General features: G+C 37.9%; 1 protein-coding gene across 5 annotated transcripts in view; it reads left to right on the top strand.

Annotated features, from left to right (window-relative positions):
• Nucleotides 1–27,258, top strand: part of USP40 (ubiquitin specific peptidase 40) — a 73,697-nt gene that overhangs the window by 13,239 nt on the left and 33,200 nt on the right. For 4 of the 5 annotated variants that reach the window (XM_079782031.1, XM_079782030.1, XM_079782032.1 and 1 more), the window contains exons 7-17: nt 664–807; nt 4,320–4,448; nt 6,472–6,567; nt 9,369–9,476; nt 12,863–13,163; nt 17,182–17,263; nt 19,396–19,567; nt 21,982–22,066; nt 23,306–23,376; nt 24,046–24,362; nt 26,541–26,664. In XM_079782031.1, coding sequence (XP_079638157.1) covers nt 664–807; nt 4,320–4,448; nt 6,472–6,567; nt 9,369–9,476; nt 12,863–13,163; nt 17,182–17,263; nt 19,396–19,567; nt 21,982–22,066; nt 23,306–23,376; nt 24,046–24,362; nt 26,541–26,664 — 1,629 coding nt within the window. The remainder of the gene's footprint in view (nt 1–663; nt 808–4,319; nt 4,449–6,471; nt 6,568–9,368; nt 9,477–12,862; nt 13,164–17,181; nt 17,264–19,395; nt 19,568–21,981; nt 22,067–23,305; nt 23,377–24,045; nt 24,363–26,540; nt 26,665–27,258) is intronic. The other variant, XM_079782033.1, reaches the window with a different exon arrangement.

Here is a 27,258-nt window from a genome sequence, read left to right as displayed (position 1 = left end):
ACCTGGCCAGGGCTAAAAGCTGATGACTTAAAACAAAACAAACAAACAAAAAAACCCCCGCTTAATTACGTGTTTTATTTTAAAGCAAGAAATTTTTTAAAAACTTCTTACCTGCTTGTAAGAACAGTAACTATAAAACCCCAGTCAGTAGATCTTAACGTTTGGGGAGTTAGAGCACTTTTGAAAGTCTAATAAAAGCTATGGATCGTCTCTTCATAAAAATATATAAACATGTACAATTTTGATATTTCAAGGGTCCAGATCCATTGAAAGAGGTCTGGGGATCCCAGATTAAGAGCTCCCGTTCTTTAGTAAATAAAAGGAAGAAGATGAAAGGCTAGGACTTGGGCAGGAAAGAAACATTGTTAGGGAGGAGAACATCTAGTTATAACATGCTCATCAGAGAGCTTTGATTTTAGGGTATGAACACTAAAAACATAAAATTGGGTTGTAAATTTTAGTTGTAAGCATAAATGAGTGATATCACTTTTAGTCCTATAAAATAGATGAGTTTATATCAAGGGCTATATTCAGTTCATCATGATTAGTTTGTGATTTAAGCACATATTCCTCTTAAAATTATGTCATAATTTGCTTTGTTTAAGAAACGTATTCTTTTATGCAACTGCTTTTTAAAAACTTAAAAAATTTTTCTTTTAACAGTCGGCCAAATTACGTAAGCTGCCTCCCTTTCTTACTGTTTCATTATTAAGATTTAATTTTGATTTTGTGAAGTGTGAACGATACAAGGAAACTAGCTGTTACACATTCCCTCTTCGGATCAATCTCAAGCCTTTTTGTGAACAGGTTTGAACTCTTTTTATTTTTAAATTCTTTTTTTCTCCCTCTCAATATTGAATTCTTAACTGACCTGGTTTTCAGTTGGCTTATTGCAGAATCTCAGCCATGGCACTATGCTGTCCCATGCATTGTAGGATGTGAGGCGACATTCCTGGTAGATGATAGCAGCAACCTCTCCCTCCTCTCCAGTAGTGACAGAAATGTATTCAAACCTTGTCAAATGTCCATGTCTCCTGCAGGAAGGGGAATTGGTAAAATCACTCCCAGCTAAGAACTCCTGGTTTATTACAGTCCTTTTGAATTTCAAAGTATGGATTTGTTCTCAGTTCTTTTTATTAAATTCTCTTGAAAAAGCTTTGAAATGAAATTTAAGAGCAAAATTAGAAGTGACCTCACATTAAAAGAAGTTACCTTTAATTGGCACTTTGCTATTTGGATTTAGTTTACTTTAAATGCAGTAATGAATTACACACTTAGAAAGTGAACAGGTAACTGGAACTTACTAGCCTGGGATTTGTAGTACTTAAGAGTTGGGCAAGAGAAAGTTTGAAAACAAATTAATTGCATAATCAACCTACTTTATAAGCCATTTAAAAATATCCTCCTATATAATAAAGAGGTAATATGCAAATTGACCATCACTCCAACATACAAGATGGCCACCACAAGATGGCCAGTATGGGAGGGAAGTTGGGAGGGGCCAGGCCTGAAAGGGAGGGCAGTTGGGGGCGATCAGGCCTGCAGGGGAGGGCATTTAGGGGTGACCAGGCCAGCAGAGGAGGGCAGTTGGGGGTAACCAGCCCTGCAGGGGAGGGCAGTTGGGGGGACCAGGCCTGCAGGGGAGGACAGTTTGGGGTGACCGGGCCGGTCGGGGAGGGCAGTTAGGGGCAACCAGGACTGTAGGGGAGGACAGTTGGGGGGGGACTAGGCCTGCAGGGGAGGGCAGTTGGGGGCAACCAAGCCTGCAGGGAGGACAGTTAGGGGGGGACCAGACTGGCAAGAGAGGGAAGTTAGGGGTGACCAGGCCAGCAAGGGAGGGCACTTGGGGGTGACCAGGCCTGCAGGGGAGGACAGTTAGGGGTGACCAGGCTGGTTGGGGAGGGCAGTTAGGGAAGATCAGGCTGGCAGGGGAGGGCAGTTAGGGGCAATCGGGCCGGCAGGGGAGTAGTTAGGTGTCAATCAGGCTGGCAAGGGAGTGGTTAGGGGTGATCAGGCTGGCAGGCAGAAGCGGTTAGGGGCAATCAGGCAGGCAGGTAGGCAGGCGAGCGGTTGGGAGCCAGCAGTCCTGGATTGTAAGAGGGATATCCGACTGCCTGTGGGATCGGGCCTAAACGGGCAGTCGGACATCTCTCAAGGGGTCCCTGATTGGAGAGGGTTCAGGCTGGGCTGAGGGACACCTCCCCCCACCCCCATGCACGAATGTCATGCACCGGGCTTCTAGTTTTCTATATAATTGTTACACATGTCAAGATCACAATGACAAGACTAATGTATTTCTTATTACTAACCATTCTTTTTTAAAAATATATATTTTATTAATTTTTTACAGAGAGGAAGGGAGAGAGATAGAGAGTTAGAAACATCGATGAGAGAGAAACATCGATCAGCTGCCTCCTGCACACCCCCTACCAGGGATGTGCCCGCAACCAAGTCAAGTTCGATTCTTGACCGGAATTGAACCTGGGACCCCTCAGTCTGCAGGCTGGCGCTCTATCCACTGAGCCAAACCGGTTTCGGCACAAATCATTCTTTATATGTTTATTAAGACCAGAACATTTATTAACTTGCTATTGAATGTCTATGCATGAAAGTAATTTTTAAAAAGACCGTATTTTCCGGCGTATAAGACAACTGGGCGTATAGAAGATTTTCCTGGGTTAAAAAGTCGTCTTATACGCCGGAAAATATGGTATTCTTAAATTTAGATGGGTCTTCCTCTACTTCAAGCCTAATTATATGAGCTTTTGGTTGTTTTATTATATGAACTAGAGGCCTGATGCACAAAGATTCGTGCAAGAATAGGCCTTCCTTCCCCTGGCTGCCAGCACTGCCTTTGCTCCGGCCGGAGCCGCCTTTCCGCCTTCGCTCCGGCCCGGAGCCGCCTTCCGCCTCTCGCCTTGTCATGTCAATTTGCATATTCCCTTATTGGCTGTGGGTGCCACCATCTTTGTGGCGGAGTTACTGTCAATTTGCATATTCTGTCTTTATTAGATAGGATTACCATTCAAAGGTTGTAATTTGTGTTGGCCTGAGTTTGTTATTGTACACATAGAATAAACAGTTTTTCCAGAGTGTCAGTGTACTTGTTCCTCCATTTACTCCTGAAAAACACACACACACACACACACACACACACACACTGTTTTTCAGGATAATTGAGCTATCTTTTCCAGTTTTATTGAGAAATAATTGGCATATATCAGTTTATAAGTTTAAGGTGTACAGCATGATAGTTTGATTTACATGTATGTGAAATGATTGCCACAATAGGTTTCGTTAACATCCATCATCTCATATAGGAAATTTTTTGTCCTTTTATAAACAGCAGTTTGTCAAATGATTTTTAACATACTTTGAAATAACAAAACTGAAATAAGGAAAACATTGAGCATTTATCCAAGAAATTTGCAATATTTCTTTTTGATATCTATATTAATGAAAAAAATTACCACTTCTCATCTTTGTTTATATCTCTTTTGTCTTTCGCTTGAATCAGACATTTAAAAAAAGAATGCTGTTTACTTTATTAGTATAATTTTTTAAGACAAAACATTTTCTCAAATAACTGGGATCCCTTCAAATAGCACCCATATGCAAAGTATCTCTTAATCTAAAGTAGATTTTTCTTTTAAATGCCAGTGTAGGTGTTCATCTGTTGGGTCACTCATATTATAGAGCACATTAATTACAGAAAAATTTGATTATAAAATTAATAAATTAACAAAAAAAATTTTCATTCCACTAAACTGCCTCTAAACAAAACCAGCTAGTATTCATAATTGCTAAATTCCTCTTATATGCAGAGGACCAACATGTCAGGAGTGGTGACAGATACGGCTTTGACTTTCAGGTACATGACAAATCTAGTTGGAGCACAGGAAAAATTTACCAGCTAAAGACCACATTTAAAGTGGCAAAATAGGTATCATACAAAGATGGGCTTGCCAAGACTCACAGACGTACTGATAGGCAAGTGTGTTTTGTTATCACATTGGCTTACATGATCTTAGCCAAACTACATAAAAGTAGCATCTTGTTTGGGTATGTGTTTACATGTTTAAGCAAGACACAGAATGTGATTGGTATAGTGTGTTTGGTATTGGCTCAATGATAGATAATCTTCTAAGAATTAAGCATTTTAAAATTTAAAGTCAATTATTCAAATTTATCTTAATTTACCCTTAAATAACAATAATAAACAGAGAAAATTTTCTTTTAGTAGTTAAAATTCTTTTGCCCTTTGGTTATGTATCTTCCCACTTTGTGTAAACTATATCCATATTTATGTTCTTTTGTAGAGTGAACTGGATGACTTGGAATACATGTATGACCTCTTCTCAGTTATTATACACAAAGGTGGTTGCTATGGAGGGCACTATCATGTGTATATTAAAGATGTCGATCATTTGGGAAACTGGCAATTTCAGGTGAGCATGGACATTAATTTAGAAGTATCTTTGAATTCTTTTTCCTTTTCTAGTCCTATTATTTGGTGAATATAATCTTTTGCCATTTACTATATATTCACTCTGTGGAATACTTTTATAGGCACTGAAAGTGAGTATAGATAATTTAAAATTTTTATTTCTAAACAATTTCATACTTATAGAAACATAGCCAGCAGAGTACAAACATGTGCTGTATACTCTTCACCTATATTCTCCAATTAACATTTTGCCACATTTGTGCAAGCACACACTCTTTGTACACACACATGCATGTGTGTGCCCACATACACACAGAGTTAATATTATGATTGTTAGTGCTTAACCATTTGAAGTTAAGTTTATTCTTAAATATGCCAGTGCTTATCTCGTGAAAACAAGGACATTCCCTTACATAAGCAGAGATCAAAATCAGCAACTTCAGCATTGATATCATCTTTTTATCTAACATTTAATTTATATTCAGATTTTGCCATTTGTCTGATCCAAATCCTTTATAGCATTTTCTTTCCCACTCTAATATCAAGTCCAGCATCATAAAATGTATTTAGTTAGCATATCGCTTAAGTCCTTTAATCAGTAGTTCCTTAGCTTTTCTTCTGTCTTTCATGGCAACAACCAAAAATGATGAAGATTTTCCTCCTATGCTGTCTGTGGGGGTTTTTTGGGTTTGGGGTTTTTGGTTTTTTATTTTTTTATTTATTTTTAAAAAACTTATTTTACTTTTTTTTAAAGTTTATTGGGCTGATATTGGTTAATAAAATTATAGGCTTCATGTGTACATTCTATAATACATCATCTCTATATTGTATTGTATGTTCACCACCCCAGTTAAAAGTTTGTTTTTCATTTACATTAAAATTTCATTCTTCCTGAAATGATCTCCTGTGAATGTTGTGAGATTTTTTTTTTTTTCATTTGGGTACCCAACTGCCCATTACCATTTATTCAGTAATTAATTTTTTACCCACCAATCTAGAATGCTAATCCTGCTATATCAATTGTTTGTGTATGTGTGGATCCATTTGGGGCGTTCTTTTCTGCTCCATACTTTTTTTCCATTCCTAGGCAAACACCACGTTGTTAATTTCTGTAGCTTTAGTAGAAGTCATGCCATGTGGTAGGGCAAGGTCTCCCTCTGTGTTGTTATTCTTCAGGAGCATTGTGCCTGTCCCCGCTCTTTATGCTTCTGTGAGCATTTCTAGAATCAGCTTGTCAGTGTTCTCTCCCATGCTTAGTGGGGTTTTTAATCTATATATGAAAACAATATATCTTTTCACTTTTTAGTGTTTCTTTAACATTTTATGGAAAACTTTTGAATAGTCTCAAGAAAAAAACTTCCAGATGTTCTGAGGAAAAGCCTGAACTGAGATTCTAGTTCTAATTATTTCCAGTAGGCAAAATTATGATGAATTACCTGTCAACCCTAAACTCTCCACCAGTTTTTAAATGTAACTAAAACATAATAAAATGTTAAAATGTAAGATAGAAATCATTATGTTAGGATGTAGAATTCTTAAAACATATCTTCTTAATTGATTATCAAACAATTATGTTATTAATGAATAGTTGCTCCACATGTAGTAATATGGCTTCTGTTGGTGCTGAGTGAGAAAATGTTATAACTCACTGTATTGTGCTAGAAGCTTTACTTATCTCACAATCCTAATTTATAGATGAGGTCAGAGAGATGAAAATAACTTGTCCAGGATTATTCAAGCAGAGCTGGAATACAAAGTCATATACAAATTATATTGTTTTTATTGTCATTTCTCCATCTTGAAACCTCCATAGCATAAACATTCTTATTTTGTTAGTTACCTTTTAAGGGATTGGTGATTTAAAAAAAAGTTTTTTTCTATTTAAAAAATTTTTTTTTTCAGTTTCAGTTTATATTCAGTATTACTTTGTATTAGTTCCAAAGTAGCATAGTGGTTAGACAGTCATATACTTTGCAAAGTGTTCCCCCCCGTGATAGAAACTTTTTTATTGTTTTCTTTTCTAGGAAGAAAAAAGTAAACCAGATGTGAATTTGAAAGATCTTCATAATGAAGAAGAGACTGATGATCCACTGATGATTCTAAAAGCAATCTTATCACAGGTAGAGAGTATGCTTATATTTGTGTGTGTGTATCTACTAGGTGTACTGGTTAATAATGGCGGATTTTGTCATCAAAGAAAACACGATAATTTCAAGAGAAACATCAAAAGTGCTTTATTCAAAGTAATGTCCATCGATAGCTACACATTTCCCCCATCTTTAGGTAATTTGTGGTTACCGTCCCAATAGAACTTTCTTGTTTTGAGGCAAACCATTCAGAGACCCAATTTTCCACTTCTTCCTATGTTTTGAAGTGCTACTCAAAAAGTGCATGTGCCATCAATTGGAATAAGTGGTAATCTGAAGGAGCAAGGTCTGGAGAATATGGTGGGTGGGTTAATACTTCCCAGGCAAGATCTTTTAATGTGTCTTTAACTGGTTTTGAAGTGTGTGATGGTGCGTTATCATGAAGCAAAATTACTTTGCCTTGTCTTCTGGCCCATTCTGGTTGTTTCATGATCAAAGCGTGGTTCAAATTGATTATTTGTTGTCAGTAGCAATCAGTATTAACGGTTTTACCTGGTTTTAGAAGCTCATAATACACCACGCCTTCCTGATCCCACCAAACACAGAGCATTGTCTTCTTTCCGAAGTGATTTGGCCTTGCAGTTGATGTTGATGGTTGACCTGGATCAACCCATGATTTTGTGCATTTGGGATTCTCAAAATAAATCCAGTTTTCATTGCTAGTCACAATTCGATGCAAAAAAGACTTTCTTTCGTGCTGTTGAAGCAAGATTTTACTGATGACTTTTCAGTTTTCCATATGTCTTTCGTTCAGTTGATGTGGCACCCATTTTCCTTCCTTTAAAATCTTTCCCATTGCTTGTAAACGATCGGAAATTATTTGCTGAACAATGTTTAATCTTTCTGCAAGTTGTTTTTGAGTTTGACACACATCTTCATCCAATAATGCTTGTAATTGTTGGTCTTCAAACTTTTTCGGTTGACCTGGACGTTCTTTGTCTTTCACATCGAAATCATCACTTTTAAAGCGTTTAAACCAGCGTTCACAAGTATCTTGAGATGGAACATGTTCATCATAAGCTTCCCAAAGTATACAATAACTTTTTCTTAAAAATAAAGTAATGAATTAAAACTTCCCACAAATGCTTTTTTTGGCACGAAATTCGACATTTTTAAGCATAAAAATATCTATGATGTTAACACCTTCAGCAAATTTGACATATGAAGTTTTGAAGCTTGCTGTCAATACAACAAAATAGCATACATATCAAATCGCATATATATAAACATGTGTAACTCCATCTATTGAAAAAAACCTGTATTATTAACTGGTACACCTATTATATCAGATATATGTACATGAGATTGATTTGGTTGATCTATCTTTTTCCTTTGGACATTATGTCTCTTTTTAATCTTTTATTTTTATTGGAACTTTCTGGTTCTAAAAGAAATACATATTCATAGTAGAAAACTTGAGAGAGAAAAAACCTAGAAAATATATAAAAAAGTAAAAAGTGTAAATAAACCAAATGCTCAGTTATTGTTAACACTTTGACTGTATTTCTTTGCGTTCTGTTTTCTTTGTGTTTATGCACTTATATTGGGACTAGAGGCCCGGTGCACAAAAATTTGTGCTGGTCCTCAGCTGGTCCCTCAGCCCAGCCTGCACCTTCTCGTAGTCTGGGACCCCTCAGGGGATGTGCACCTGCCAGCTTAGGCCTGCTCCCTGGGGGATTGGGCCTAAGCTGGCAGTCAGACATCCCTCTGGCAGCGTGGGAGCCCTTTGGGGATGTCTGACTGCAGCTCCCTGGGGGGAGCAGGCCTAAGCCGCAGTCGGACATCCTTAGCGCTGCCGAGGAGGTAGGAGAGGCTCCCACCACCACCACCACTGCACTTGCAGTCATCAGCCCGGCTAGTGACTGAGCGGAGCTCTCCCTGTGGGAGTGCACTGACCACCAGGGGGCAGCTCCTGTGCTGAGCGTCTGCCCCCTGGTGGTCAGTGCACATCATAGTGACCAGTTATTCCCCCATTAGGGTCAATTTGCATATTATCCTTTTATTATATAGGATTGAGTTATGGGTTTCTTTGGAATTACTATTGTCATTTTAAATAGAATTGTGATTCACTTTACATACTGTTTTAGAATTTACTGTTTCCTATATTGTCCTTTAATATTTGTAGGACCTGAAATTACGTCTCCTTTTTCATTCCTAATATTGGTAATATCTCATAAAGATGACTTTTAATGTTTGCTAAGTACCCTGTTGTAATAAATGGTAGGTCTCCTTTCATTTATTCATTCATTTGTAAACAGTTTTTTATAATTGTTTACTGGGGACTTTGGCTCAGTCCTTTAACTATATTGGTCCATGGTCACCATATTAGTCTACTAGGGTTGTCATAACAAAATACCACAGACTAGGTGGCTTAAATCAATAGAAATTTATTTTCTCACAGTTCTGGAAGCTGCAAGTCCAAGATCAATTAAAGTTTGGTTTCTCTTGCAGCCTCTCTCCTTGTCTTATAGATTCTGCCTCCTCTCTGTGTCCCATAGGCCTTTCCTGTGCATGTGCATCCCTGGCGTCTCTGTGTGTGCCCAGATTTCCACGTAGGGACACCAGTCAGATTGCATTAGGACCCACCCTAATGGCCTTGTTTTAACTTCTTTAAAGTAGTTAAAATAGCCACAGTTGAAATTTTGAGGGTTAGGGATTCAACATGGAATTTTGGTATAGGTGCAGGTCACATTTCATCCTATAATGGTCACTTCTTAACATTGGTGGGTAATTGGAACAGATTTTCTTAAATGACTTTGTGTTTCTTTCATAAGGAGGAGAGTAATCTGATTCTTGTTGATCTGCTGGGCCAGAAACTTTTGAAAAAGATAGGAATATCTTGGAATAAGAAGTACAGAAAACAGTATGGACCACTGCGAAAGGTAATACATGATATTCTTATAGAAAGTCCTTTTCTCGTGAAATCTTTTTATGATTCCAGCAACGAGAATTCTTTGAAGAAAATTTAAATTAGGAGAAAATAAAATCAGTATTTTTGTTTAATGGTTAGAATTCCATTAAGTTACTTATTATTAAGTTAAATAATGTATCATAGAATAAAGAAGTAAGTAAAAGAAAAGGGGAGGGGCTTTTAATCAAAACAGCCAAATAATGTCACAAAGTTCATATCCTAACACTTATAATTTTACTTACAGAAATGTCTTCAGGTATTGACCCAAATTTCACTTTATCTTTCTTTTACACACTTCTAGTAAACTTGGTGATCTGGTTTCCTAGGCTGTACAATTAGATGTAGAAACTGGTACTTCCAGAAATGAGATAACTCAACTGAAAACAAGCAGAAGACACAGTAAATATTTGGGAGCTATTTCTTATAGAAGCAAAGAGCTTACTTCAATAAGTGTTTAAGTGCATCCTTTAATTAGATCACAGTTTTTTATAAATGAATGTTTAATGACCCTGAGTTCATAAAAGGTTTGAAGGTTTTCATTTAAAATGGTTGAATCAATGTTTCAGTATGTCATTTTTAAGTATATTAGCTATGCAGGTTTTAAAAATATATATATAAACTAGAGGCCCGATGCATGAAGATTCATGCAAGAATGGGCCTTCCTTCCCCTGGCCTTTCCACCTTCGCTCAGGCCCAGAGCCACCTTTCTGCCTTCCCACGCTACCCAGAGGCCCGGAGCTGCTGGGATGGTGCGGAACGCCTGCTGCTCATCTGTTCTGTTTCATTGATTTCTGCTCTTTAATTATTTCCTTCTAACTCTGGGATTTAACTTGATCATCTTTTTTCTAGTTTTTTGAGTTGGTGTCTCAGTTGTTTTTAAATCTTTTAATATATGCTGTGTGTGTGTGTGTGTGTGTGTGTGTGTAGAAATGTTTATTGACTTACTCAATATAATACATAATATAGAATATTCAAAATACAATGTGATATAAATGTCACTACTACAGTTATCACAATAATTCTTGTTTTCATTAGTTTGTTGATAAAATTTTTGTGAAATCTATATTGATCCGTGCTTAGGAAGAGTAGGTGATACTAAGTGAGGGTGGATGGAGATAATGCTATGAGAACCTAGTAAGGTGGGTCTACATATCTGGCACTTAATTAGTTACTTCCCTTACATAACACAATATATAATACTCTATATAGATACTGAGAAAGCTAAATGAATGTATAGACTTCCTAGTCATCCATCAAGTGCAGTAGGCTAAAGCCCATCTTCATTTCTGGGTTTTATTCATAAAGTAAATTGAGGTCTCCGTTGTCGGGGAATTCACCTTCCTTAAAGAACAAAGCGTTAAGTTCTTATAGAAAGTAGGCTCCACTTGCAGTCCCATCAGAGTTTAGAACAATGGGTTTTTGTGGTTCAACACATGCTTTTAAAGCTATAAATTTCCTTCTAATCTCACTAATTTAGCTGTAGCTAAATTTGACATTTTCATTATAATTTAGTTAACAATATTTTGTAATTTCCTTTTGATTCTTTCCTTGACTCATGAGTATTTTGGAAGTGTGTTGCTTAATTTCCAAATATTTAGGGGATGTCTGAGTTATCTTTGTGTTATATCTAGAAATTTATTTCTAATTAATTCCCTTGTGATTTAAGAACATGCTATGATTTTAGTTCTTTTAAATTTATTGAGACTGCTTGAACTCTCCTCTACCATGCACTGATACAAACCAAAAAGTGCTTTATTAATGTAAAACTCATCTAGTTTGTGTCTTGTTATTTGAAGGATTATGTTTCCTCCACTTTTTGCCTGCTTTTGGTTACTCTGCAAATAGTTTTCATTATTTTATCTAGAGTTTATCATTTTTATTAGGAGGGTTAGTTCAGTAAAAGTTCTCTACCGCTACTGGGAGCCAACTGCACTGAAGTTTGAATCTTAAAAGAGTTAATCTCAACTATCAAGCAAAGAAAAAATTAACTCTTCAGAAAGTTCATTACTCAGAGGTTTCAAATGTTTGATATTTTATTGTACCTAAAACAAGTTAGCTACAAACCTATTTTATCAACTGTTACACAGTGTTAACAGTATTTTGTGTCATATACCCTATGCCCTTCTATCTATACTAATAAAAGCCTAGGTGGTCCTCACACCCTCAGGCGACACTCTCATGTCATCACAAGATGGCCACCACAAGATGGCCAGCAGGGGAGGGCAGTTGGGAGTGATCAGGCTGGCAGGGGAACAGTTAGGTGTCAATCAGGCCAGCAGGGGAGCGGTTAGGAGGCGATCAGGCTGGCAGACAGAAGCAGTTAGAAGCCAGCAGTCCTGGATTGTGAGAGGGATGTCCAAGGGGTCCCAGATTGGAGAGAGTGCAGGCTGGGCTGAGGGATTCCCCCCATCCCATGCATGAATTTCATTCACCAGGCCTCTAGTTTATAATAAAATAATACGTCAGATTTGAGAGTTAGCATTATCAGTGAATGTTACATGTACCTGCCAAGCGATTTCCTATATAAGGTAACTTTGTGCTGAGAGAAAAGGAGATGCAAAGCTGCACAGAGATTAGGGAATGAGAGAAGAGGGAGCGGTGGGATAGGCAGTGGAGAGAGAACAGTGTTCTTCCTAATCCTTTAGCTAGAACAACCTGCGAAATGGTCTTTGGGATTATGGCAAGCCTTTTTATGCTTTGATTTCCTGAGCTAGCCTAGCATGTCAGCTTCCAGGACAGAAAACATTCAATTTAGTTAATGTTAAGCAATAATTTAGGCTTATAATTTCTGCCTTATCCCAGCAGAGTTAGTCTGAGTCACTAGTCTTGAAATTATCTTCTCTGAGGCTTTACCATGTGTTGCCTTTGTTTTGTGCTTTGTTTCTGTTGCTTTAAATACTTCAAAACTGCTTGTTCTTCCTAATATGTTTCCATAAAGTACTTTTTGAAACAGCATTATTGAGGTATAATGAAAATATTTTTTAGGTTGTAGCATGACAACTTTCTTTTTTTTTCTTTCTTTTTTTTTAATTTATTTTTTTTTATTGAGGTATTATATGTGTACATATCTTACCATTACCCCCCCCACCCCACACCCACACATGCCCTCACCCCCCAGAGTTTTGCGGCATGACAACTTTCTTGATACAACTATTAGACTAATAGAGAGAACTTTGATTTTTATTAAATGTTTTATTATGGCTGTTTTTTCCCTTATATCTGGTCAGGCCAAAAATAAAAGGGAAGTTAAAATATCTAATATCAGAAAGGAAGATGAAGGTTTTTTTTAAAAAAATCACTTCTAATCTTAAAAAAAATTTTTTTGTTAACCTAGTGTTTTTGTTTGTTTCTGTCTAGTTCTTACAGCTTCATTCTCAGATCTTTCTACTCAGTTCAGATGAAAGTACAGTTAGTCTATTGAAGAACTCTTCTCTGCAGGCTGAGTCTGATTTCCAAAGGAAGGATCAACAAATTTTCAAGACAATTACTTCAGAATCCCCAGGATTAAATGATAGAACCTCCTGTTCCCACTGGTTTGATATAAATGATTCCAAGGTCCAACCCATTGAGGAAAAGGATATTGAACAGCAATTTCAGGGCAAAGAGAGCGCCTATATGTTGTTTTACCGGAAATCCCAGTTGGAGAGACCACCTGAAGGTATGGAAAGAAAAATTTTCCTATTTAAGTTGATGAGTTTAAAAAAATAAATAGTAAATGCTATTTGTATTGTTACCCTTTTAAAAGGAGGGTTACTCTTGAAAGACTTAAAAATATTTTTAAGCTAATAGTAAGAAATATATGTTGCTGAAAGAAATCCAACAATCTGTTACTTTTTAAGATCCTATATTTCTAACTATTTTTTTCTCTAATATGAGGCCATAGTCAGATTTTCAGAATTGGGTTTTCTTGTTGTTGCTCTGTCCTCGGGAGTGACTCTGTCATCTGGCCATGTGTTGCCTTTTAGTTCCCCTCAAGGTAATGTGTTTTCTGAGCAATTAAAGTATCTTTGATGTACTCTTTGTTGAACCTTCTAAGAGAGCTTGTACCAAGAGGTTAAACATTGAGACACACAATGATAAATTTTTAAATTTAAGCCACTAACATAAATCAATGTGTAAGACTTGATCATTTCCTAAGGTCTACTCAAAAGTAAAACATCCTAACCAGGAAGCTCTTTAGATTAAAGACGTGATTAGAGATGAGGATACTGTTGTTAGAAAATGAGAAAGGTGATCATTTTTTTAATAAAGAATAAGAACAAAGCATTAATAATTTGCATGTCAATGAAAGGAAATTAACTTTCTGGATCTGAAACAGTTACATAACTATTCTATTGACCAGAAAGGGCTTTGTACTTTTCTAAGGGGAAAAAGGATATGATAATGGTTCTGATAAATATATTGCGGAGCAGAAGTCACAGTTATAATAACATATATTAACAGAAAAAGATTATCTTTAGATGGAGTATTGTCTTTTTCACTAAAATGAAGTTTAGTATGTACATAATTGAAATATGTAATAAATGACAGTTTTCTACTTAGCTTGGGAATTGAATAAAGGTCCAGCCAAAATTTTGATGGACTTTTTTGGGGAATGAAGGAATGGAACTTGGCAAAGTGATTCTAAAATTTACATAGATAAATCTATGAAAATTGAAGAAGGGACTACTGAAGGAAAATTTGCTCTCAGTAAAAACCGTACTTACAAAGCTGTGATTGTATTCATTACTTGAATGAAATTATAGTTCTTTTAATGTTTATGCAAAAAAAAATAACTTAAGATGTATAAATAGCCCTAGCTGGCTTGGCTCAGTGGATAGAGCATCGGCCAATGGATTGAAAGGTCCCAGGTTTGATTCCCGGTCAAGGGCACATGCCTGGGTTGCAGACTTGATCCCCAGTTATGGGGCGTGCAGAAGGCAGCCAATCAATGATCCTCTCTCATCATTGATGTTTCTATCTCTCTCTCCCTCTCCCTTCCTCTTTGAAATCAATAAAAATATATTTTAAAAAAATAAAAAGATGTATAAATAGAAATATTTTTCTAATCTTAAGGTAAAGACCTTTCTAAGCTTAAAAGCAAAGAAAGAAAATTTAAGGAAAAGTGATATAAACCTTAAACAATATTAAGCTATGGAAAATAGCAAAATATATGACAAATATATTTCCTCTATCTATAGAGTGCTTTTTCTATATATTCTATTGTCCTTAGTAGTAAATTGGGGAAAGTATATTTATATATAAGCAATATGCAAAAAAAAGTAGGAACAACCAATTAACTGAAAATATAAAAATTTTAAAAAATTACAAAACAATAAGAAAGCCCACTGCATGGGAGAACATAGTTGCCAATGTTATCTCTGATAAGGTTTTAATCTCCAAAATTTACAAGGAACTCATACAACTTAACAAAAGGATGATAAACAATCCAATCAAAAAATGGGCAAAGGTACTAAATAGACACTTTTCAGAAGAGGACATACAGAAGGCCAAGAGACACATGAAAACATGCTCAAAGTCACTAATCATCTGAGAGATGCAAATCAAAACGAGGTACCATCTCACACCTATCAGAATGGCTATCATCAACAAATGACAAGTGCTGGCGAGGATGTGGAGAAAAAGGAACTCTTGTGCACTGCTGGTGGGAATGCAAACTGGTGCAACCACTGTGGAGAACAGTATGGAGTTTCCTCAAAATGTTAAAAAATGTGCCAAAACCGGTTTGGCTCAGTGGATAGAGCGTCGGCCTGCAGACTTCAAGGTCCCAGGTTCGATTCCAGTCAAGGGCATGTACCTTGGTTGCGGGCACATCCCCAGTGGGGGGTGTGCAGGAGGCAACTGATCGATGTTTCTAGCTCTCTATCCCTCTCCCTTCCTCTCTGTAAAAAATAAATAAAATATATTTTAAAAAAATGTTAAAAATGGAATTCCCAGTTGACCCAGTAATCCCACTTCTAGGAATATGTCCCAAGAAATCAGAAACACCAATCAGAAAGGACATATGCACCCCTGTGTTCATAGCAGCACAATTTACAATAGCTAAGATTTAGAAACAGCCTAAGGGTCCATCAGCAGGTGAGTGGATTAAAAAACAGTGGTACGTCTACACAAAGGAATACTACACTGGTATAAAAAAGAAGGAACTTTTACCATTTGCAACAGCGTGGATGGACCTGGAGAGCATTATGCTAAGTGAAATAAGCCAGTCAGAGAAAGATAAATATCACATGATCTCACTCATTTGTGGAATATAATGAACAACATAAACTGATGAACAAAAATAGATCCAGAGACAGAGAAACACCAAATGGACTGTCAAACCTCAGGGGGAAGGCAGGGGAGGGCGGGTGGGAATGTAAGAGATCAACCAAAAGACTTATATGCATGCATATTAGCATAACCAATGGACACAGACACTGGGGCGGTGTGGCTTGTCCTGGGGGGTAGGAGTGGCTGGGGAGGGGTCAATAGGGGAAAAGGGAGACATACGTAATACTTTAAACAATAAAAAAAGAAATTAATAGAAAGAAAATAATAAAAATTTAAAAATTCAACTTGAGTCATAATAAAAAATGTGAATCAAAACAGTATTGAGTCCTGGCTGGTTTTTGCCCAGTGGTTAGAGCATCAGTCTGGGAACCAAAGGGTCTCAGGTTCGATTCCTGGTCGAGGGCCTGTACCTCAGTTGCAGGTTCCCCAGTCCTGGTAGGGGTGTGCGTGGGAGGCAACCAATCAATGTGTCTCTCACATAGATGTTTCTCTCTCTCCTACCCCCTTCCCTTCCCATTGATTTCTCTTTAGAAGTGAGGTTTAAAAATATCCACAGGTGAGGTTTAAAAACAACACCGCATTGAGATGACACTCTTTTCCTACCAAGTCAAATATTTCTAAGATTCTGATGCTCAATAGTTGTCATTTCCTCTATAGCTAGTAGACATATAAAGTAATATAGCCAATTTGGTTATATGTGTTTAAAACCCTTACATTAATGCTACTTCTACAAATTTGTCTTGAAACAATCAGAGCTGTGTGTAACTGTTTATGTTTGTTAACCCCATTGTTTTGTAATAATGACTTATGGAAATCACCTTAATGTCTAACAGAAAGATTGGTTAGATTAATTATGCTATTTAAAGAATGGACAACTCTGCAGTCATTTAAAGCTTTGGAAAAATACTGAACAGTATATGCAATGAAAAAGCAAGTTACAAATGTGTTGAATATAATTCCATTTTAAAACAAATTTAATTGTTTTAAATAAGTGTGTGTGTGTGTGTGTGTATACAAGACACATTGTGTAGTATAGAAAAAAAGACCAGAAGTATATATACCAAATTTTAGCAGTGTCTTTTAGGAATGGGATTATAGGTAATAGCAATTTTAAAATGATTTTCAGAATTTATAGTGACAGATTATTACAGTTGTTATCAAGAAGAAAATAGTTGGTGTTATTTTTAAAAGGTATATTTAAAGAGAGTTGAAGGAACTGTGTACCTGTCATTTGTTCTAATGTTTTCATTTTTCAGATGGAAAACTAAGATCCACAGAAAATGGTTGTTCATACAGATAGAGCTTTCTAGCTCCCAGCACAGTCCTTTCTAGTTTTCCTTGCTAATTTTCAGCAACCAGATTTCATTTAGTCAGCACAAGTTAATGAAAAATTTTGTTCACAGCTCGAGCTAATCCAAGATACAGGGTTCCATGTCATTTACTGAATGAGATGGATGCAGCTAACATTGAACTGCAAACAAAAAGGTAACTAACTTACTTTTAGAGATTGAATGGTTTTTCTAGAGGATTAATCTAAATTAGGTCTTAAGTATCTTATATAATAAAGATGTAATATGCAAATTGACCCTCATACCATCACAAGATGGCAACGTGCACAGTGGAGGCTGGGTTCCCGTAACACAAGATGGCTGCACCCACAGCGGAGGCGGGGTTCCCGTAATGAGCGATCAGCAGGGACCTGAGGCTGTGTGGTGCTGGGCCAGGGCGGGGGACCTGAAGCTGTGCCCCCCGCCAGCCCAGCAGGGCTTGATGGGGGACCTCAGGCTGCGCCCTCTGCACAGCGGGGCTTGACAGGGAACCTCAGGCCGTGCCCCTTGTCCCAGGATAGGGGACCTGAGGCTGTGCCCCCTGCCCAGCATGGCTTGACGGGGGCCCTGAGGCTGCACCCCTCACCTGGAGGGTCTTGACGGACCTGAGGCTGCGCCCCCTGCCCGGCAGGGCTTGACGGGGGTGGGGCTGGCCAGGTCTGAATCTTGCCCAATGGGGGTGGGGCCAGCCAGGTCTGGGTCTTGTGCGATTTTGAGGCGCGCACAGGTGGGTGGGGACTTGACTCTAGGTCCCACGGTGCGCCCCAGACTGTAACAGGAGGAAGATTTTCATATACATTTTACTAATTTTCTTTCATCTCTGATGCTTCTATTATAAAGGGCAAATAGCAATATTAAAATATTTCCTCTAATTTCCTTTTAATGTGCACGAATTTTGTGCGCTGGGCCACAAGTTTAATAATGAAAATTAAAAAAGAAAAAAAGTCATTTAGTTAATGTCAATATCTGTTTTCAGCTTAATTTTTATAGTGAGATTATCTTTGACTTTGAAATTATCCTTATCATGTGAGAGTGAACAAAATAATGACATGTAAATGGCCATTGCTGAGTAGGAATTGAAGCCTAAGAAGACTAGAGAAATCTGTGAGCACATAGTTAGCTAAATAAATTGTATCCTAGCCTGTCAGGTTATTCCCTTGGTACAAAGAGAACCTGCTGTGAAAATCACCCCTCATATTTAAGTAGTTGTGGAGAATTGGCATGTAGTGACAGAAAAACAGAGGTGGGCAAAGGAAGGAAATATAGATTCTACAAACTATGGGGTTTACTGTCAGCCTTGGTCAAAAACTTTTAATGGATTATTAAGGGGATGTTTTGTGAGAACTTGATGGTCTCAGCATTATTTTCTTTGGATGTCTAACCTTGGCCCCTGAAGAATTGGTTCTTTATTTGCTCTCTGACATGGTCTGTGGGGTATTGGGTTAGAGAAATGGAAGTCCCATGGTCTTTTCATGGACCGAGGTGGCTGTTTATGTAGCAGAGGTGTGTTCAACATTTTTATCATTGACTTGAGCCTGGGGAGAAAATAGCAGGTAAATTGAATGGCAAGCCAAGATTAAAAGAAATCTCAAAAATCAAGACACTAAAAATTTAAAAACTTAAAAGAGTAAGATATCTTAAGGATGAAAAATAGCCTGCATGAGTGGTGTGGCTTAGCTGATGGTATTAAAAACGAACAAACAAACAACAACAAAAACGCACTAAGAGATTTTAGTCATGTGGTCATCAAAAAAGCTGATGCTGTCTTTGACCACATTAATAAACTGTCAGAAATACCTGGACGGTGGCAAAAGTCTCCTCCACTCTCCATTGGCCTGACTGCCTGGAGTAAATAGAGTGTGTAGCACCATGCTTCAAGGCTGCTGCTGAGGACATTGAGCCTGGAGGGAGTAATCTCAGGAGGATTATTAGATCAACCTCAGATATTTTAAGGAAGAATCTATGGAGCTAGTAGAAGTCAGGATGAATGAAAAGTTTGTAAATCTGACACTTCACGGTTATTAGGAGCAGGTTTCTAGCATTTTGTTTATAATCTCAGGATTGGAAGAGTTCGAGTGTCAGTATTCAGAGTAACATTGCACAATATACATTAAAATTCATTTTCCTTGAAATGCATGATGGCAGAGCTGAAATTTTGCTATGTTAATTATAATTACTTAGGTGGAATGGAGAACTTAATTTATATTGTAAAGCAAATATTTTTGGTTTGAAATGAAATTTGTGTTTGTAAGAACATAGCATTTATGTACTTTTTATGCCTCTTTAAAGGGCAGAATATGATTCTACAAACAATAACTTTGAATTGCATCTCCACCTGGGCCCTCATTATCATTTCTTCAATGGGGCACTGCACCCAGTAGTCTCTCAAACAGAAAGCGTGTGGGATTTAACCTTTGATAAAAGAAAAACTTTGGGAGATCTTCGACAATCAATATTCCAGGTAATTTAGCTGCACTTCCTCTTAATTTATACATTACGGTCCATCTCAAGCTGGATTTCTTTTCAGAAATCCTATTTAAGATATGACTAGTTATTTTTCAAAACTGCTTAGGAAAATCGGCCAGTTCCATAGAGAGATGGCTCAGATGTTCTCCCCTCACTGGTCAGTCTTTTAGAGAGAGGCTTCTCTGCCAGGCAGGGCACAGTCCTGCAGAAGCTTTGCAGGGGCAGAATCAAACTGGCATATTTTATTTTGGGGAAAGAGAGAGTACCAAGTTGTCTCTTTTTTGAAAAATAAATGTAAAAAGTGTTTTTAAAGGTAATGAAGAGATAAAGATAAGCATGTTGTCTAAAACTAAGAACTACTAAACAAATAAAAGCAGCTCACTTGTACCTTTCAGTACAGAATAGCATCCTATATAATAAAAGGCTAATATGCAAATTGTCCCCTTGGGAGTTTGACTGCCTGCTGTGACATGTGCTGACCACCAGGGGGCTGTGTGGAACGAAGGAAGGCCCTGGCCAGCCCTGATCGCTGGCCAGGCCTAGGGACCCTACCCATGCACGAATTTTGTGCACTGGGTCTCTGGTTTATTAATAAGATTGTTAAGGAAAATACCTACTGGTTTATAGTAAAACAAACATTGTCATAATCATTGTTTCCAAATAATTTATCCAGTTGTATTTTAATGACAATAATAAGACTGCTCTTTATTTTACCCCCAGGGCTTTCATATTAATTATGTCATTTGGTTCTTTAACCTCCTGGGGACAAGCTAACCCCAAGATGAAGAGATTGTGATTTATATGTGATTGCCTGTGGTCAGACATCTAGTTAGTGGTGGAACTAGGATTCCTGTCCTGGTCTCCCTACTCTTTCTTCACCCCACACTACTTCCTGATCTAGGAAAAGGGAAACAGAAAATGTAAGCTTTTTTTTTCTTTTCCAGAAATAATTGAATTTTCTGAAAAACAATTACTAAAATTATTAGTTTTCTTTTGACTTTCCTTTTTGTACAAAGAAAAGCAAGCCAGTTTTTTTTAACTTTAGTTTATTTGAATTATATTCAAATGTTGGATCAGCATCAGGATTTCTAAAATTGTCTAATATCTCTGAACTTTTGCATTAAAAGTTCATTTCGGAGCCAGTCCTGGCAGTGTTGATGAAGTGGAGATGGGGATCTGACCCTAAGATGAAATCCTATCTAATAATAGAGTAACATGTAAATTACCATCACTCCGCTACGCCCACGATTGGGCGGCGGGAGGCTGGGGGGCGGGACTCGGGGTGGCCTATCCGGCCATTGAGAGGCACGGACCCGCTGCCACTGAGGGGGGCTACCCTGCTGTTGAGAGGCGCAGGGGGTGGGACTCCCGCCCCCTGTGCCTCTCAACGGCCAGATCTGCGGCCGCTGAGGGGGCCTGCCGCGGACACCCAGCTGCGCCTCTCAACGGCAGGGTAGCCCGGTGTCCGCGGCAGCCCCCCTCAGTGGCCTCTCAACAGCAGAGTAGCCCCCCTCAGCGGCCGCGGATCATCAAAAGTGGGGGAGCTGGGTGCCTGTCTGCTCCGGCACCAGGCCTTTCAGAAGCCTCCGCCAAGCCAGAGGCTTCTGAAAGGCCTGGTGCATCAGTGGACAGGCACCCAGCTCCACCGCGAAAAGCGAAAGCGTGTAGGGGACCCTACACGTGCATGATTCAATCATGCACTGGGCCTCTAGTTAGGTGATAAATGAAAAGGACCTTTAACTGCAGGTCTGTTATCTTAGAAGCCAGCTACTGGCAAGAGGCTGTGAGATTGACAGTTAACTAATTGCTTATAAATATGAAATTTCTTCTTAAGAGAACTGTCTTGTGGTATTGTGGAGAGAGACTAAATAGAACTAATCTTTATGGGTGATGTTATTTCGTAGCAGTTACCACAGTTCCCAGAGTCTTGGATCTACAAACTTATAAAACAAACCCCCAATAATCTATTACACTGTTTAAATTTACAGTGGGAAGCATTCCTTTCAGGTGTTAGAGTCAATGCTGCTTTTTCTGAACAGCACTGATTAAATCATTTTGCTCTTTTGGACAGATTCCTGGGCTGGCATGTTGGTCAGTTTGCCTCTGATAAAAGTGGTCTTCCCATAAGTTACATAGAATTGTTTAGATGGTAGTTGTGCTCTTTGTGTATGCCAAGATTTTCCCATCACTAATGGGGGAGATTAACCATCTTTGATGTAACTGATTTAATAATGAGTGATGTCTTCTTTCCTTACTTTCCCTGTTGGGTGGGATGGGATGGGATAGGAGTATTCATTTGTTTGCTCTCCGTATCTTCCACATATGTATACTGGCACATTACCTGTCTTATTTAACCTGGAAATGTGATTATTTTTCCTTGTGCTCTTTTCTTTTACAAATATTCTGTAGCTGTTAGAATTTTGGGAAGGAGACATGGTCCTTAGTGTTGCAAAGTTTGTACCAGCAGGACTTCACGTCTATCAGACACTTGATGGTAAGATAAATATTAAGACACAGCAGTTCATTTTATATATATATTTTTTTTTTGTGGGGCTCATCTGTGATTTTCTACTCCCGGCCAGTCTTCCCCACTACCTACTACTTTTTTTTTTTTAATAATTTTTTTTTATTGTTGATAGTATTACCGATATCTCCCATTTCCTCCCCTTTTTCTCCCCCTCTTCTCAGCCCCTACTCCCCCCCCCCCCCCAGGTCTTCACTACCCTATTGCCCGTGTCAATGGGCTATGCATATAAGTATGTAAGTTCTTTGGTTTATCTCTTCTCGTCCCTCCACCCCCACATTGAGGTTAACTATATAATTTATCCAATTTATAATGTGTCCAATTTATGTAACATGTAAAATTTTGCTAACATGGAAACATTTTATATTTTCTGAAATTAAGGCTGCCTCTGTACCAAATTAATTTGTTAAAAGGATTTGCAATTTTTTTTAATTGTTACCAGAGGATATGTTTTTATTGATGAGAGAGAGAAACATCGATCAGTTGCCTCCCATATGCACCTCCACTGGGGATTGAACCCACCACTTGGGTATGTGCCCTGACCAGGAATCGAACCTGTAAACTTTGGTGTACAGGACAGTGCTCCAATCAACTGAACCACCGGTCAGGGCTATATAGCATGATTTTTTACCCAACTCTTAGTTTCATATTTTGTAGCAAAACTAACAAATGTGCTTTGAAAGCTGAAAAGTATTTACTTCCTTTAAATAACAACAAAACAGTAATAATAGCAGTCACCATGGGAACAGTTATTTTGGGCTTCACTCTGCCAAATACTAAGATAAGTGTTTTATATAAATTATCTCATTTGATTGTTACAAAATTCCTTTATCCCCATTTTATACATGAGAAAATTGAAGTATAGAGACTTGAAGTACATAAGGACATAACAGCTAATTAGTGGTGGAGCTGGGACCATTTGATGCCTAATTCTTACTCTTGTTCACAGGGCCAAGCACAGTTGACTTCATATTAAACTCTTGTTTCCTGCTGTCATGCTCACAAAACTTATGCAGCAACATGGGGAAATGCTTACATAAAGAAAAAAACTAAAGGGTGTGATGGGAGGAATAAAGATAAAAGTCATATAATAAGCATAATTACTACCTTCTTAATTTTTCTTAATGGGAATGATTTTTCAAAAAAATATTTAAGTGTCTCAGCTCTTTCTTTAGATGAATGGTCTCACTGACTATCTCCTCATCCTAGGAGATGACCTGACACTGTGTGACCTTGAAATTGCTGATGAGGAAGACATTTTTGTGTGGAATGGAGTGGAGGTAAGAAAGTATTTAAGAAATATTCATGATAGTTTTGGATTTTTTAAGTCATTGTAATGAAATTTTATTCAGCATATGTGAAGGCAATTAGGTATTAGAAAACTACTGAAATATTTAATAAATTTTAGGTACAGTCAGTAGTAGTTAGATGTTAAAGAGATATTTATTGAGTACCTCCTCTGCCAGGCTAGGTGTCAGAAGCTAAGTACAAAGATTCAGGTTTCATGGTGTACCTGCACTAAGTGCTGGGGGCAGGGCGGGGGGTGGGGGAGTGGTGTCTGCATATTCCCTGTGGGAACTTAGAAGAGGGCGAATAGCTCTATTGAATTAGGGAGTACAGGTGACTTGTAAGAGCAGAGTGAATTTTCTAAGTCAGGAAAAGGGTGAGGAACATCTCAGCCACTCAGTGAACTCTCCCTGGTCCATCGCACTTATTCCCGAGGCTCATACATCTCTGTCCTCCTCCAGATTTCTCTCCTAAAAAATATAAGACGGCTATATATTTCAAACGGAATATATAAGGTTATTTTTCTGATACTTAAAAGACATTTGTGAAAACTTCACTTGGGAAAAATGAGAATTATTCTGCAAGAGGAGTCTTCTGTTACTGTGTTGACTTAATGTTGGCAAATGTAAACTATACTAATGGTTGTCTTGACATTATTGTAGGTTGGTGGAATCCAGATTCCCACTGGTAGTGACTGTGAACCTCTGCTTTTAAATGTTCTTCATCTGGCAACAGGCAGTGAAGAGTATCGGCAGTTGGTAGAATCTCCACAGGTCTTCCCAGCTAATGCAGAAGTGGGCACAGTATTCACAGCCTTAGCAATGCCAGGAGGTGTCCTCTTTACCAGCAATACTGAATCTGTAGGTGGAGAGAGCTGGACTGCCATTCCCAAGGAGGACTTGAAGAAGACCTTCAGAGAACAAGGCCTCAGAAATGGAAGCTCAATTCTGATTCAGGATTCCAGTAATGATAATAACAGGTAACTCGATGAAAAAAATTTTTTAAGTTATTTAAATTAGAGAACTATATCTTAGAACTCTAAAGCTTTATTTTACTAAGAGTTAAATGTTTCTTTTTATTTCTAGACATTGTGTTCTGTGTTTTGTAAGTAGGAATGTTCTAGGTTAGGCAAATTGGAGAAAAATGATATTATAGTATGATAACGAAATAATATAGATGTAGACAAGATACAGTCAATATTAGTTGGCTATAAAGCAGAATCCTATCTGAGGAATTCTGATTAGCGCTCCTTATAAAATTGAAGTTATATTCTCACAAAGTTCGTTCCTGAAATTTTTTATGAGAATTATATGAAGATCATAGCTAAATTTACCTATTTTGTCACAAAAATCCCACACGGCAATTCAGCTTTTCATCACAGTCCTTTTTATGATTCTTGAGCTCCTCCCAGCTGCCCACATAGGGCAGTTACATGGGGAACTATGCCCGTGATTCCGTAAGTTGCGTTTGGAACCCAGAAACACTGCCCCTCTTCGTTTTTGTTATCCATGACTTGACACTGTAGAGTGTCAGTTTCTGTAGTCATTGTGTCACATACGGTAACTCTCCCCCCCCCCCCCCAATTCCACATATAGGAGACTTTAGGTTACAAACCTAGTCAGTTCCCTGCTTCATCAGTGCTGTGAATATACTTAGATTACAGAGCCTCTGTATTATTTAGTGGCTGCGACACAGAGGAGCATTTGTGATTATGCTTATTTTGTGTAACATTTATCATTGTTATTCTTTTGGGTAATTGTTTTCCAGACATTTACTTCCCCACCATGTGTATCTAATTAAAAAGTTTATTATGTATTTCTTTTTTTAAAGTAACACACTGATTGGGACTTGGGAAATACAGAACTGAAGCCTGGAGACTGGCAATGGTGTCACTGCACCTCCCAAGCATGCCAGTCATTGGTAGCTTTCCTGTTTGAGCGCAGGTCATTGATTTTTTGTTTTGAAGGTTTTCTTCCTTTTGAATATGCCAGTTACTTTGTAGATAGCTATATCCTGCTTTCCCCAGGTTTGTAGACTCTTCATAAAACTCATTCTACATAAGAATCAGTGTTGATGTTACAGTCTACCCAGCTGCTCCTGTGGGAGGCAGTACAGGTAGTGGGTAAGGACAAGGGCTCTGGAACCAGCTGCCTGGATCTGTTTCCAGCTTTATCACCTCCTAACCATGGGCAAGTTATTTCCTCTCTCTCTGCTCAATTTCTTCTTCTGTAAAGCGGGGATAATAATTAGTACCAACTTCATAGAGGTGTAAGTATTAAAAGGGTTAAGTGCTTACAAAGTGTGCACATAGTGAGTGCTGAATATTTTAGCTAGCATCATCATCGTCATTGTCGTCATCAGCTTTTCACTATTTTAAGGGTTTCTTTGTGCTTAAAACTTTGCTGTATTTAGGATTGCTAACTTCAGGTGGGGTCCAAATAGGAATAACTGAAATAAAGAGTAGGATTGTGTTTCAGGGCTCTGATACGCACTCCCAAAGAGGACTTCCACTAGCCATTCAGTGCCTCCATGTGAGTTAGAAAGAAGTCTCTTCTTCCTTAAGATTCTTTACCTACCACCTGTAGGAAAGGCTTGTTAGAACAAGACACTCTACTGCCATCTGCTCTCTTAAAATAGCACTCTATAATAAAAATACAAATACTCAGTGTGTGTGATATAAGCGATACCCCTTAGCTGTGGCACTTTGATGCAGTGTCGGTCTGCACGACTGTACATGGCTGTCCTGTTATTAAATCGAAATCCTGTGGGTTGGCCTTGCGCATAGCTGCTCTTAAAGCCCTCTTGCTGATAAAATTGTGCAGGCAGAAGTCAACAGCTGATTGTTCAATTACAACAGTTCTCTTTGAAAAGTGTGGCAACAAATTATTTGTCTTAAGTCAAAGAATATCTGAGTCATTAATATAGATTCCATAGAATATAGACTCCATAGAGTACTGCCTGACACTGTCCTGAAAAGATAGTCAACTTTAATAAACCCAGCTCAGTAGAAGTTGGTCACGTTCAGTGAGTCACATTAAGGGACAGAGGCAGAATTTTAGAAGTGGTGCCTGAGGAACAGTATTGGTATTCTGATTCTTCCTGATCCATAAAAGTGCTGTGTAAAGACACTTTTTTTAAAAACATCTTTTACCTACAGTTTGTTGACCAAACAAGGGAAATGGAACACTAACGTGAATGAGGTCGACTGGGTCCAAGTTAATAATTTATGTCAATTAGAATCTGAAGAGGAGCAAGTTAAAATATCAGCAACTGTTAACACAGTGAGTAGATTATAATTAAAGTTTAGTTGATAGTGTTTTAGTTAACAATTTTATTTAGAAAGCAATACCTTACTCTTTCAGAAAAGTTTCAGACTTCTAAATCCTAAGAAATCAATATTTTATTTTTAATATCTGATTATTGCTTGTTTACTTATTATTAGTTCTTGGCATATCTCAAGAAAATATGTGCTTTTTTTTCCCCCTCCAAAGCCTAGAATTAGAAAGTGGGCGTTAGGTATTTAACTGGAATGGAATCCTCTGGCTTTGTTGTCAAATATATAATGCTGTATCAAAATATGAATATATATTAATCTTTATCAAAATGTGAAATGCTGTTTTCAAGGGTCATTTTGGTAATTTTTAAAACAGGTATATATGTTTTGTGTTAATGTTGTTTTTGTTTTTTTAAGTTTAACTGAAATTGCTCTACATTATACTCTGTACTCTATATCAGCGGTCGCCAACCGGTGGTCCGTGAGGTCTGAAAGGTTGGTGACTGCTGGTTTAAGGAAACCTTTGGAGCAGCAGTCGCCAACTGGTGGTCTGTGAGGTCTGAAAGGTTGGCGACCACTGCTCTATATAAAGCCACCCTCT

The sequence above is a fragment of the Cnephaeus nilssonii genome, assembly GCF_951640355.1.
Source record: "Cnephaeus nilssonii genome assembly, chromosome: 10".
NCBI lineage: Eukaryota > Metazoa > Chordata > Mammalia > Chiroptera > Vespertilionidae > Cnephaeus > Cnephaeus nilssonii.
This window is presented reverse-complemented; position numbering and strand designations above follow the sequence as displayed.